The sequence below is a fragment of the Sinocyclocheilus rhinocerous genome, unplaced genomic scaffold, assembly GCF_001515625.1.
Source record: "Sinocyclocheilus rhinocerous isolate Xijiao unplaced genomic scaffold, SAMN03320098_v1.1 scaffold774, whole genome shotgun sequence".
In the NCBI taxonomy this organism is placed as follows: domain Eukaryota; kingdom Metazoa; phylum Chordata; class Actinopteri; order Cypriniformes; family Cyprinidae; genus Sinocyclocheilus; species Sinocyclocheilus rhinocerous.
In genome coordinates this window covers 131,119-143,788 of record NW_015644352.1, presented here as the reverse complement: position 1 = coordinate 143,788, position 12,670 = coordinate 131,119, and the positions used below count along the sequence as shown (strand labels likewise).

At 33.9% G+C, this 12,670-nt stretch overlaps 1 protein-coding gene across 3 annotated transcripts in view; it reads right to left on the bottom strand.

Annotated features, from left to right (window-relative positions):
• LOC107758164 (ribosomal protein S6 kinase alpha-4-like) overlaps positions 1–12,670 on the bottom strand; it is a 42,653-nt gene that overhangs the window by 11,813 nt on the left and 18,170 nt on the right. For all 3 annotated transcript variants that reach the window (XM_016575839.1, XM_016575838.1, XM_016575837.1), the window contains exons 5-14: positions 11,007–11,122; positions 10,489–10,596; positions 10,288–10,368; positions 9,142–9,245; positions 8,819–8,969; positions 4,679–4,840; positions 4,059–4,184; positions 3,820–3,953; positions 1,425–1,518; positions 1,062–1,232 (exon numbers count right to left, since the gene is read on the bottom strand). In XM_016575839.1, the coding sequence (XP_016431325.1) occupies positions 1,062–1,232; positions 1,425–1,518; positions 3,820–3,953; positions 4,059–4,184; positions 4,679–4,840; positions 8,819–8,969; positions 9,142–9,245; positions 10,288–10,368; positions 10,489–10,596; positions 11,007–11,122 (1,247 nt within the window). The remainder of the gene's footprint in view (positions 1–1,061; positions 1,233–1,424; positions 1,519–3,819; positions 3,954–4,058; positions 4,185–4,678; positions 4,841–8,818; positions 8,970–9,141; positions 9,246–10,287; positions 10,369–10,488; positions 10,597–11,006; positions 11,123–12,670) is intronic.

Genomic DNA, 12,670 nt, shown 5'->3' with positions numbered 1-12,670 from the left:
TATTAGATACACATTGATTCTCAATAATAGAAACTGTTTCAATACAGTTTCGACACATTGATTCCAGCTGTGCTTTTTTACTCTTTCTTTTTCTCTTTCTTTACTTTTTCTCTGACAGTAAACTGACATACAGAAGTGTGTGTGTTTTAATTAAGTGTATAAGTTATATTTTCATTACACCAAATACACAAAATAATGTTCTTTTTAGCAGCATCATATGACCCCTTTAAGATGTAAGTATTGTCACTATACTACTGTAGTTTAAAGTAATTAAATTATAAAGCATTTGTAATTTTACAGTGCAGTTGTATTTCAATAGTAATATATTATATTATGTCTAGAATTATTATTATTATTATGCCTGCATTTTCATATTTTTATATTTTAAATGTTCCTTTTGTGTCAATTTGGTAAAAAGCAAAAGGTGATCACTATCTATTATAAGCATGTTGTTAACGATTGATTATTTTTGTTAACGATGTTGATAGTTGTTGCAGTAAATGATCTGTTATGTACTTTGTAACAATAGCTGTTCTATCCTGGGCAAAAAAAACAACACCTTTTTACAATTCTCGAGAACAATAGAAAATTATTGATATACATATCAAATATCATCAAAATTGGAAAAAATATTGATAATTTTTTTAGCTATATTTCCTAGCCCAAGTCAACAGCAAATTAAATTAGATGTAGTTCAAATTGTATGCCCTTAATATTTCCCTGTGGTATTGAATATGTATATGGTATTCCATCAAAGGAATATAAGGTATTCCATCAAAGCTAAAAATTTAAATGTCATGACAACATTTCAATACATCAAGTAGACATATTCCTTTTGCTGTACTTTCATGCTGATTTGTTCCATCTATCCATCATAAGTAGACTAAACTAGATTTTATATTCACTGTGCAAACATCACTGTGTTTAGTGTTATTTTTAGCACCCTGCTGTAGTTGCCAGTGTTTTGATTAGCTGCTAGGGTGTAGCTAGTTAGTTCCCTCAGCCCTAGAAAAAAAATATTTTATATCTTTAATTCTTTTTGCCAGTATCTGTCTCTCTACCTCTGGTTTGAGGTCTCGGTGTACGACTCCAGCCTCATGCATGTAGCTGACCGCAGACACCAGACTCTTCATCAGCTGACTGGCCTCCCATTCCGCAAACATCTTCTTTTTCCTTATTCGCTCCAACAGCTCTCCACCACGCAACAACTCCATAACCAGATACGTGTGATACTACGAGAGATGGAACAGAGAAAATAGGAACAAAAAGAAGAAAGAAGTGATATACAGGGGGTAGTAAAAAGCTATAAAAAGAGAAGTAATAGTGTAAAACATATGTGACCAGGTATGTATACATATTACTTTTTGCTTAAAAACAGCAGAATGTCTTCATTTTGATAGCTAGGTACTGTATGTGTGGCATACCTGATCGGTATAGACCTCATGGAGCGTGACGATGTTGGGGTGAGATTCACACTGGCGTAGTGCTGCTATCTCTTTCTGAGTCATGGCCTCCATCCTGCAACAGCAGAAAAACTATGAGTTGGGGTTTGCAATATGTTTCATCTATGATAAAGTCGTAATTGTTGTTTTAATGATGTGCATTATCGAGTATGTCACTCGCTTTGCAAAAACCAAAACATGCCAAGAGTTCACATATTCACTGCATGATGTAGCCTATTAGAACACAGTTAGAAAGCCATCTCAGAGCAACACATAGAGGTGTTTCATTACTGAATGAATCTGCATTTCTGAACGATTCAATAACCTAGGGCTGTCCTCAACTAAGGATTTTTCTGGTCGACTAGTAGTCGTTCATTTTAAGCATTAGTCGACTAATCGCACGTTTATTAATAAACCATTTAAATCATTATTATGAGCCTTTAATTGCCTACAAAGCCTAATAAGCGCTCATGCACACGCATAAAGCGTGCCACAGCGCACTGGCAGAAGTAATGATTATGAATGTGTCAGGCAAAAACAGTAAGGAGACTGCATTAACATTTTAATATTTTGATAAACTAGTGCTTTCTTTGTTCTCGGTTTAAGAGATGAAGTCGGAAACACTGACTCATCATCTCCGCAGTAGTGATGCGCCTATATGCAGGTTTCATACGGATTACATAATCTGAGAATATTTGTTTTCCATTTGAATTGGTTCATTTGAAAGTAGACATTTCACTCTCTATAGATATATTTTTTAAGTCTGTAAGGTAAAGATATACACATGCGTTTCGCGCTCAAGTTCACAGACCGAGACGGCAGAAAGCGCATCCTGTCTGCTTTCATTATTTCACAATAGCGCGATTTGTTTTTTATTGTGAGTGCACACAAATAAACGTAGAGTCTTTACAGATTCGAAAGATGTATTACTTTTATCTGTATGACCAAAAATGACGAAGTATTTTAAGAGCAAATGATCGCACCGGCGCCTCCATCTGTCCTGCAGTGAGCATTACTGTTCAGCTTCCACACTCCACACAGACACTATAGCGCACATTTCTCTAGGTTAACATTACATTGAGCGGCCATGTAAAGTTGCTAATATTTACATATTTCAGATAAGCCATATTTGAGGTCGATGAATGATAGGCGAGCGTTTGGATGTCCTGCCTGATGTACTGTATTACCATAGACTAGCCGTTAACGATCTGTTAGTTACGGACTGCGTGACTTCGCCTGTGGATTTTTTTTTTTTTTCTGCGACTAAGCGACTAATAAAATTTTGGTCGACCAAGCCTCTTTTGGTCGACTAATGATTAGTCAACTATTAGGGGGCAGCCCTACAATAACCCATTCATAAAGACAGTTACTTGCTTAGTTTCTAAATTAATCAGCCGTTTTAGGTCTTGTTTACAACATGGTATTAAAGTTGCATTTTTATCAGTCACAACAGGTTTACATACAGGTGTAAACGTGGGATGAAACAAAAGTAGTCAAATACAAATTTGATCAGATTGCTTTTACAGTATAGTGCAGATGCTCATGTGGTTAAATGCATTAAAACAGCCACAAAAGACCTGACCTGATTCTTAAACGTTATGAGACAATTTCTTTTTGTCAATATCAAACACCTCTAGTGCTAAGACTAAAGCACTGTTGGAAATAAAATGTCTTATGGCTGGTGTTTGGGAACACACTGTATAGGCCCACTCTACTACGCTATGGGAAGTTATTGTGTTATGAATTAGGCTGAATTTTTTAGTGAGAAGTTCTCCTGTGCATATAAATATGAATAATCTCACGCAATTATTAGTGAATTACACATTCTTTGACTTGGTAACTATGTTAGTAGTCACCTAGGACAATAATGAATGTATTGTTGATTTATTACTTCACAGCATCCCAGTCTCTCATTATATTAAAACTGGAACACAATCTCATAAACGTATAAACTTTTTGCTCTCTTGTGCTGCTGCTGAATAATAGTGAAGCAAACACCGTTTAAGGGACACTGTAATTCTCCAAAAACAGTCTAAATAATTCAGAATTTAGAGCAAACACTAATATTCAACTAAAATGAGGAAAAAGGTACTTTTCTTTATTTTTTAAATCATGCTGAGCAAATCTAATTATTTATTCTTGATCAATTTGTTTTACTTTACTAAAAATTTTCATATTCTTTTACATTGAAGTGGCCTTCCATAATTTTTCCACTAAAAATGGGTGCATCAATTTTTAGAATATCATGTTATTGGTTTTTTATTTTCTTTTAAAGCTCAACCCATATCTTAATTAATTTGTGGAAACCTCAAAGAGTGACTCAAGCAATGACATAAATGTGGTTTGGCAATGAACAAATTTGGTTTAATGTCTCTACCTTCTGCTGATGATTTTTACAGCATACTCCTGGCCACTCTGCCTGTGTCTGCACTTCCTGCAGACAGAAAAACTACCCTCGCCCAGTGGAGCCCCCTGCAGGCACAGCTCATAGTGGTGAAAGAACTGGGAGTCCTGAAAAAGACAGAAGAAACAATTCCATTTAACCTTTTTTGACCACCTAAAAAAAAAAAAATTTCAAAATTCTCTTTCAAAGATTGTTTTGGAGGTGTCGTTTACCTTTAGCATAGCACTGCGCTGAACTGTAGCAGAACCAGGCCTGTCAACATTCACATGAGCATCCAGAACATCCGCCATCACCACATTCTTATTGAACAAGATAGAAGGAGCCACAAAAGAGTAGCCCTGAGAGCAAGAGAGGACAGAATCACTACAGAGTTACAGAGTAAAATCTAAAATCCCTTCTGAAAAAAATGATCTGGTCTTAGCTAGTCTGAAAGAATATTCTATTATCAAAAAAAAAAAAAAAAGATTTGAAATTATATGAATATAAGTCAATTATTTCCTTAAGCTGGTCTAGCTGGTCTTCCAGACTGGTTAGGCTGGTGTTTAGCTGGTTAGACTGGTCTGTTTTGGCCAGCTAAGGTTTGTTTAAACTCTTACAATAAAGTGTGAGTGTGTGTGTGTGTGTGTGTGTGTGTGTGTGTGTGACATGATCGGGTGTTTGGGTATTAAGTTACAAAGCTGTACTGCATCTGTGTGTGTATGTGTGAAGTGACACTATCTGTTGATATTAATAATGGAGGGCTGTGGCAGGAAATGGGATGTAATCTACTGTATGCATGTGTTTGTCTCCATGAAAGGGGCACAGGGACAGGTGTGTTTGTATGTGCGAGTACCTGAAACAGACGGTCTGTACTAGGTGGTGTGCTGGCAGGAGAATAGACCGGCTCCATTCCTGTAAACTCCTCCGCAAAGTTACCCACATCCAACTCATTACGCAGTTCTGGTCGGAATGGACTCTGAACCTTTTTCTCAGCCAAGTCGGACCAGTTTAAACCCTGAAGAGATCAATCAGATGAGATGCGTGACAACCTCAAAAAGTATGTGGACACTTAAAACACTTGTCATTGTATCAGATCAAGTATCAAGTGTCATTTGATTTGATATGTTTGTTTGTTTGTTTTAAACATTCTAAATTTTTCAGATCAAACATTTTATATGAAGAAAATTGTTGGGATTTTAAATGATGAATCAATAGATATGCAGTTCAGAATGAATACTTAATATTCAGACACTTTTGTTTGTGAAACCAAAAATCACTTTGGTCTTAAATTTCTCATATAAGAGAAACTAACATTTTACTACACCTGAAAATAAAAGAGTTTGATGTACATTGAAAACACACTCTAACTTTCTCAGTTTTGGAAGGAAAAGCATTTACTGAAGCTACGTTTCAAAAATTGTTATGAAGATCTGTGATTTTCTTTTCATTAATTAACACATACAGCCTTAACCAAGGTCTAGGTTCCTTCAGTCTTTAAGAAGTGGGTGATGCGACTTAATTTATCCACATCTAATAATTACATAAATACAGAAATTAATCTGCATTAAAAAAAATCATTAACATTTTTTATTTAATGTGGACCTTAAACAGCACTAATACAGTCTTTACAAAAATATTTTTCGAGCGACAGAAATTATATTGATCTAGAAATTATACAGAAATTATATTGATCTAGGTATTGCATAAATATGTATTGCTATTAATTTTTTATCTAAAAAAGTTAGCCAATCATTGCAAAAGGCTTTTACACAGAAATTAACAGACCATTTGTGCATGAAAATGGATAAGAGTCAGTGAGATGACAAAAAATAAAACCATGTAAAACTCTTTTTTTTTTTTTTTATACAAATAAGAGTAAAAATTACCCCTTTAAAGTTGATCTTTTATCCATTAATGTTTATCCCATAATAATTAATTAAAATTCAATAACTTGCTCCATCTCTGAAATTACTTTTCCTTTTAGACATCACCAAGCCCTCTTGTTTGTCAACTCCTAAAACCACATGTCATATAAAAAAGCTACTATTCACAATCTAATCAGTTCTCAATGAATAAAATCAAGCCTGTCCTACATTTAAAAAATAAATAAATAAAAAATAATAATAATAAATCACATCACAGAAGTAAAATGGGTTGGAACACAACCACTAGAGAGAAACAGAAAAGATGAGATAAGGATGGAGAAATGATTAAGAGCAGTGATGCATCAAAATTCATTCATGCATCAAGATTTAATTCAGCTGAAATGGAAACCAATAAGTTGTTTATAGCTGTAACTTTGTCATGATATAATAAATGTTTCTACTCCAATTCATTATTGAAAAATAAACATTTGAAGATAACAGGTTAAGTAAAAATATAATATGTAATGTACTGTAGTGCATAGGCCTATATTTAGCAAAATGCTCCTCTCTAGAGTTATTTTTTTATTTTTTATCTGATTAACATTGAATGGTACGGTGAACATGTTTGAACATGGAGGAAACATGTTTGGTTCACTTAGTTTTGTCGTGGCCACGACATATTAATTCATGGGAACGTCATATTAACTCACGGGAATGTGATAATATGTCATGGTCACAATATTATTTTGTGGAGGTAGCGACATCCTTATGTTGTGGCCACGCAATGTGAAGTCAAGATCCTATGTTGAGGGAACGACATCCATTTCTCGTGGCCATGACTTGCTATGTTGAGGGAACGAGTTTAATGCCTAAACAAACCTGCGTAACCATAGCAACCTGGGATTATGAGAGATGGATTTATGAATATTTTATTTTGAATTAAGAAATTCTTCATTTAAAAAAATTATTATTAATTATTATAGAAATAATTTACCTTGCATTATTAAATTATTATATTAACCATAGGCCTAGGCTTCCGGACTGTATTGCGCACGATGTAGACAGCATTTGAATGAAGTTTATCATGAATAAATGTTACATAAAGTATATAAAATAAAATAGGCCTACAAAAAAAAAAAAAAAACATTTTTATCCATCCCACAGTCTTGTAAGTCTTTTTTCCGTAATATTTGCTTATTATTATTATTATTAGTTATATTTTTATATTCGCTATGCATTCGATTTATTTTCCTTTCATTAAGATCTCTTTCCTCTCTGAATAGTTTTGTAAATAATAGCCTACTGTAAATGCCCGACACACCAATAAAGCTTTGATTATGCTCTATGACTTTTTTTTACTGGAAGTGCAAAAGGTTTAAAGGTTGAAATTAACATATATTTTATTTTATTTCGGCTAAGTAATAGATTATAATTATAAATACTATAGTGTTTCGTTGAGGAATGAATCATTTGTGCAGTTTAATTTGTAAATGCTCATTTATCGTCACATACGGGAGTAAATACAATCATAAAATCAAAACTATATTAGCATAATTGTCAGGTGTTTACAGTATTTGCAAAATATATGGTAGCATATTATTAATGCTAGCATAATTATACAGAAGGTTAATTAGGTAAAGCACTACACAAATTAGCCTAAATGAGGAAATGAGTAGGGCTGCCCTCAACTAAAGATTTTTCTGGTTGACTAGCAGTCATTGATTTTAAGCATTAGTCGTCTAATCGCACGTTTATTACTAAACTAATTTAAATAATTATAATGAGCCTTTAATTGCCTACATAGCCTAATAAGTGCTCAAGTGCACACATAAAGCTGGCAAGAACTGGCAACAGCGCACCGGCAGAAGTAATGATTATGAATGTGTCATTTGTCCCTGGAAAAACATTAAGGAGGCTGCATTAACATTTTAATAATTTATTGAGAAACTAGTGCTTTCTGTGTTTTCGGTTTAAAAGATGAAGTCGGCGACACTGACTCATCATCTCCGCAGTAGTGATGCGCCTGTATGCAGATTTCATACGGGTTACATAATCTGAGAATATTTGTTTTCCATTTGAATTAGTTCATTTGAAAGTAGACATTTCACTCTCTATAGATATATTTTTCTTGTCTGTAAGGCAAGTATATACGGAGTTTCGTGCTCAAGTTCAGAGAGACAGAGACGGCAGAAAGCGCATCCTGTTTGCTTTCATTATTTCACAAAAACGCAATCTTTTGTTGTTATTGTGAGCGCACACAAATAAACAGTCTTTACAGATTCGAAAGATGTATTAGGATATTCTTATCTGTATGAGCAAAAATGAGGGAGTATTTTAAGAGCAAGTGAGCGCACTGGCGCCTCCACTGGTCATGCAGTGAGAGCGCACTAATTCAGCTTCCACACTCCGCACAGACACTTCAATAGCGCATATTTTTCTGGGTTAAGTGGCCATGTAAAGTTGCTGCTACTAACATATTTCAGATGATAAGCCATATTTGAGATTGATGGATGATAGGCGAGCACTGGGGGCAGCCCTAGAAATAAGCATATATAACAATAAATATAAAAATATAGCCCTAACCAGTTAATATTATTATTATAAGAATTCTAAGAATATTATAATATAATTATATTACAGTTAAGAAGTCGTGGCCACGAAAAATGGATGGATCGACTTCACATTGCGTGGCTACAACAGGATTTTGTTACCTCAAAAAAATTCTCGCACCCATGACATATCACATTCCCATGAGTTAATATGCCGTGGCTACGACAAAACTAAATTAACCGAACATGTCCCCTCCCGGTCACCGTAGAATGGCTTTCCTGAGGTAAATACAATCGATACAATTTTACAACCTGTTATAGCATATCCACGTTGTGTGCACGAAAGAGATACATTGTCAAACTGAGCCACTGGAGAAGCGCTAATTAAATGTCACCATTTTGATCAATGATTTGGGCCCTTACAAAACCGATGTTTTGATCGAAACTAAAAATCAATTTTCGGTCGCCAAACTTTCTACATCACTACAATGATTACAACAACCTTAAACACAGAGTTAAGGTGTGAGGAATAAAAACAGCTGAAAAGCAAAACGAAAGCAGATGGAATGAAGAGAGAACCTTAAAGAAAGGATGAGACTTAATCTCCTCGGCTCCTCTGGGACCAGAGCCCAGTCTTTTATGAGGGTCCTTGACCAGTAACTTTCGCAGTAGATCCTGCGCCAAGGGGCCAATGATCGAGGGGAATGGAGGCTCACAGCGCAGGATGCGCCTGTCAGAGACAGAATGTTCATTTAATTCTGGGAAATAACTCATCTGATGCAGCCGTAACAACAGTTGTTATCACTGGGAGTTTAAACACTGTGGCAGTTCACTGTGTATCTGGACGTTTGGAGAAAATCATTAGAGTCATGGAGGTTTGCCCATGTGCGAGCGAGACTCACTTGGACACCTCACTCTGGGAATTTCTCTCTCCCTCCAGAGTGAACGGAGAAGCTCCCGTCAACAGCTCAAACATAAGAATCCCCAAACTCCACCAGTCCACTGCCTACAGACAGGAAGAGATACACGTCATGCTTTATCACTCATTAATCAGAATTTGGTGAATCTCACATAATCCTGTCAACAGACCTATTCAGACAGTAATTGTTTCTCATGGGGGCGTATGGTAATTTCAACATTTACAAGGGCCAGACGGTGTTTTTATTGCCATTCGAATCCAAAATGTTTGTGTTTGTCTTCCACTACCAGCATAAAAATTCCCAGCCAAATTACCTGCTGGTTTTGACTGTGACTGTTTTATAAACAGTTTTTGCCACTACCAAGACCCGTATGGTAACTAATGTGCTTTGTGATAATATGCATGCGTTTTAAATACAGATTCTTTTATTACAGAAATGCTGAAAACTTAATGAGAATAATATTACATCACTGCTCCAATATAATAATAAGTTTATAAACTTAAATACATTTGCTCCTCCAACATGAATAACATGCAATCTGAATGTTTTATCACTGAGGTGTGTCACGGCATAACATTTATTGATTAAAGGTTACAGGTGCCATGCAAATTTATTTCTACAGATGTCCTCATGGGAAACGATTACCATCCAAATAGGGTTAAAAACATGTCTGAGTCATATTTTTGATGAAAATCAAATGTATATTTTTCAAAATATATATTTTTCAGAAAATTCTCATTACTGTAAAGCAATAAAAAGTCATCTAATGTAAAAAAAAATAATAATAATTCTCATTACTGTGAAAAAAAAAGATGCAAACTATCACAGCTTAACATGCATGAAAGTAAAATATGCTTAAGACATTTGTAGATGATTGTAATAATGAGAATCATGTTTGTAAATAATGATAAATACAAACTCAAAAAAGATGAATACATTATATTATATTTTATTTGGCAAAGTGCTTAATTATCAAGAAAATGAATTTCACAATGCAAAAAAAGCCAAATTCTTGATTCTCTTTTTGCAACTATAGCACACTTTTTTCTTTTCATTATGTGAAATGAAATGTTTTAATATGACAAAATTCTTTTGTGAGATTTGTCAACTAATTTTCTCTCCTCTCACCTTGCCATGGCCAGCTTTTCCTCTGATAATTTCTGGTGCCATGTACTCTATAGTGCCACAGAATGAGTAAGTCCTCTCTTTCTACGCGTGAACAAAACATAGCAGCATGAGAACTGCACACTGGATTACAACATGGATACAATAGAAAAATATATATAAATCCAAACTACAGTTATTATTTGTTAGCTTTTATTTTCTCACCTCCTCTTCTAGAAACTCCTTACTCAGCCCAAAGTCTGTCAGAACCAGATGGCCATCGCTGTCTAATAAGATGTTCTCCAGCTTAATGTCCCGGTACACAATGCCAAGCTGAAAACACAAGATCAAATAAAGTACAGCAAAACTGTAAAATCTAAATTTAAACCATAAATCTCATCATAATCTATTTTTATAGATTTAGAAGTTTGAACTTAACCGTTAAACTCAGTTTAGTAAAAAATGACTATAAAGGTTGGATAATAAAATATGACTGATAATTCTAAATAATTTCATTTCTCCCAAACAGTAATTATAAATGACTTCTTTTCCTGCCTGCATTTAATTTACAAATAATTAAGGCATAAAAATGTTAAATTAAATAATTTTAAAAGTGTATGGTTTTTCAGCATATTTAATTAATTGTATAAGTGAATTTAACTCCACTAACTTACATATGCATAAGCGTGTAAGTGCTTATCAATGAAAGTGTGGGCAGCAGATACTCCAGTAGATGTTAGTACCTTGTGCAGATGCTCCAGGGCTAGGATGATTTCTCCCACGTAGATCCTCACCTCATCCTCTGAGAAATGATCTCTCTGATACAAGTGAGTAAACATCTCTCCTCCACTCACATAGTCTTCCGAAACAAACACACACTCACAACATTTTCCAAAAACACCAATTTTCTAAAAGACAAATAGCTAGAGCTAAATAACTATGGGTAGGTGGCATGACCAGTGTCTTACATCATGGTGTATAAATCAGTTTACATCACAGTAATGGTAAATATCACAACATAGTTAATTTTGCTGAACTCAAAAAACATATATTTTAGCCAATTATATAGTAATGTCATAGGCATAACCAGCAATAACTGGCATTTGAAATATTTTTTTTTTATTTGGAACTGATATTAATATGATTCATAACAAATAAATAAGTCTTGCAGCTTGTTATTTTAGTATCATTTATATACTATTATGTTTATTAATATTTAGAATATTCGAATATTTAAGCTTATATTTTTATATTTTCAGTTTCCGTTTTAATTTCAGATTTTTTTGTAAATGTGTGATTTTGGAATTTTAATAAGTTGTTTTTTATTTATTTTTTTATTGTTCGTTTTTATTATGATTTTTTTTTTGTTTATTAGTTCTTTTTTTATATTACTATTTAAGTTTAACTTGTTTCAGTTTTAGTTTTATTTTAGTTCTAGTTTGTTTTGTTTCAACTTAAACTTATTTCATTTATTTACCAAGGAAACATTCCCAATTTTCTACATTTATTTTAATTCCTAAATTTATTTTAGCTTAGCTTACTTTCAATTAACAAAAATGTTTTTAATATTTTTAGTTTTAGTTCATTATCCCTGGTCAAAAATAGTCAATAAACACCTGTGAGTGCAGTTCAACTACAATTAAATTGCATATTAATTAGGGATGCACAATATTATCAGACCAATATCGGGATCAGCCGATAACGGCTTTAAATGTAAATATCGGCATCGGCCCGATATGAAAAATTATGCTGATATGTCTTGCTGATAAGAGGAATACATTAACTCACATACATGTGCTCAGGGTGTGCTAGCGATTAGATCATGTCAGCAGTGCGATTAGATCATGTCAGCATTGTGGCTCATTCTTGAAGCAAAGTTTTACCTGAATGGTGATTGGATTCACTGTTTTGGATCGCTGCATTTAAACTAAGAATGCAGGTACAGAATGATGCGTTCGGTGTGTGATAGAGTAAACGGTAATAGCATGTGCAGCGGCAGCCTCCCCCGGGTCCTAATGCCCGTCCGGTAAGGAGTTTTAATTCCGTAGGGGACGCTGTTGGCTTACTTATAATACAATGAAAGCAAAATACACAAATAATATTTAGACTGTGTTTCTGATTAACTAAAGTAGTAATTGATGCCATAAATTCATGAGTATGTTTTGATTTAAAGGTCAACTATAGCTATAGCTATAGCTTACACTTAAATTAAATAATTTTATATATACTGATTTATTCATTATGTGTAATCATGTGTAATATTGTAATATCATGCGTCATATTTTTTAAACAAATTATGAGCTCTAAAAGATTTTCAGAATTTGTACAACTCTTTTGCTTTAGACTATTTACAAATGTTAAATCATAAAATAAAATGTTAAGGTTACCACTGCATCTTTCTGAAAAA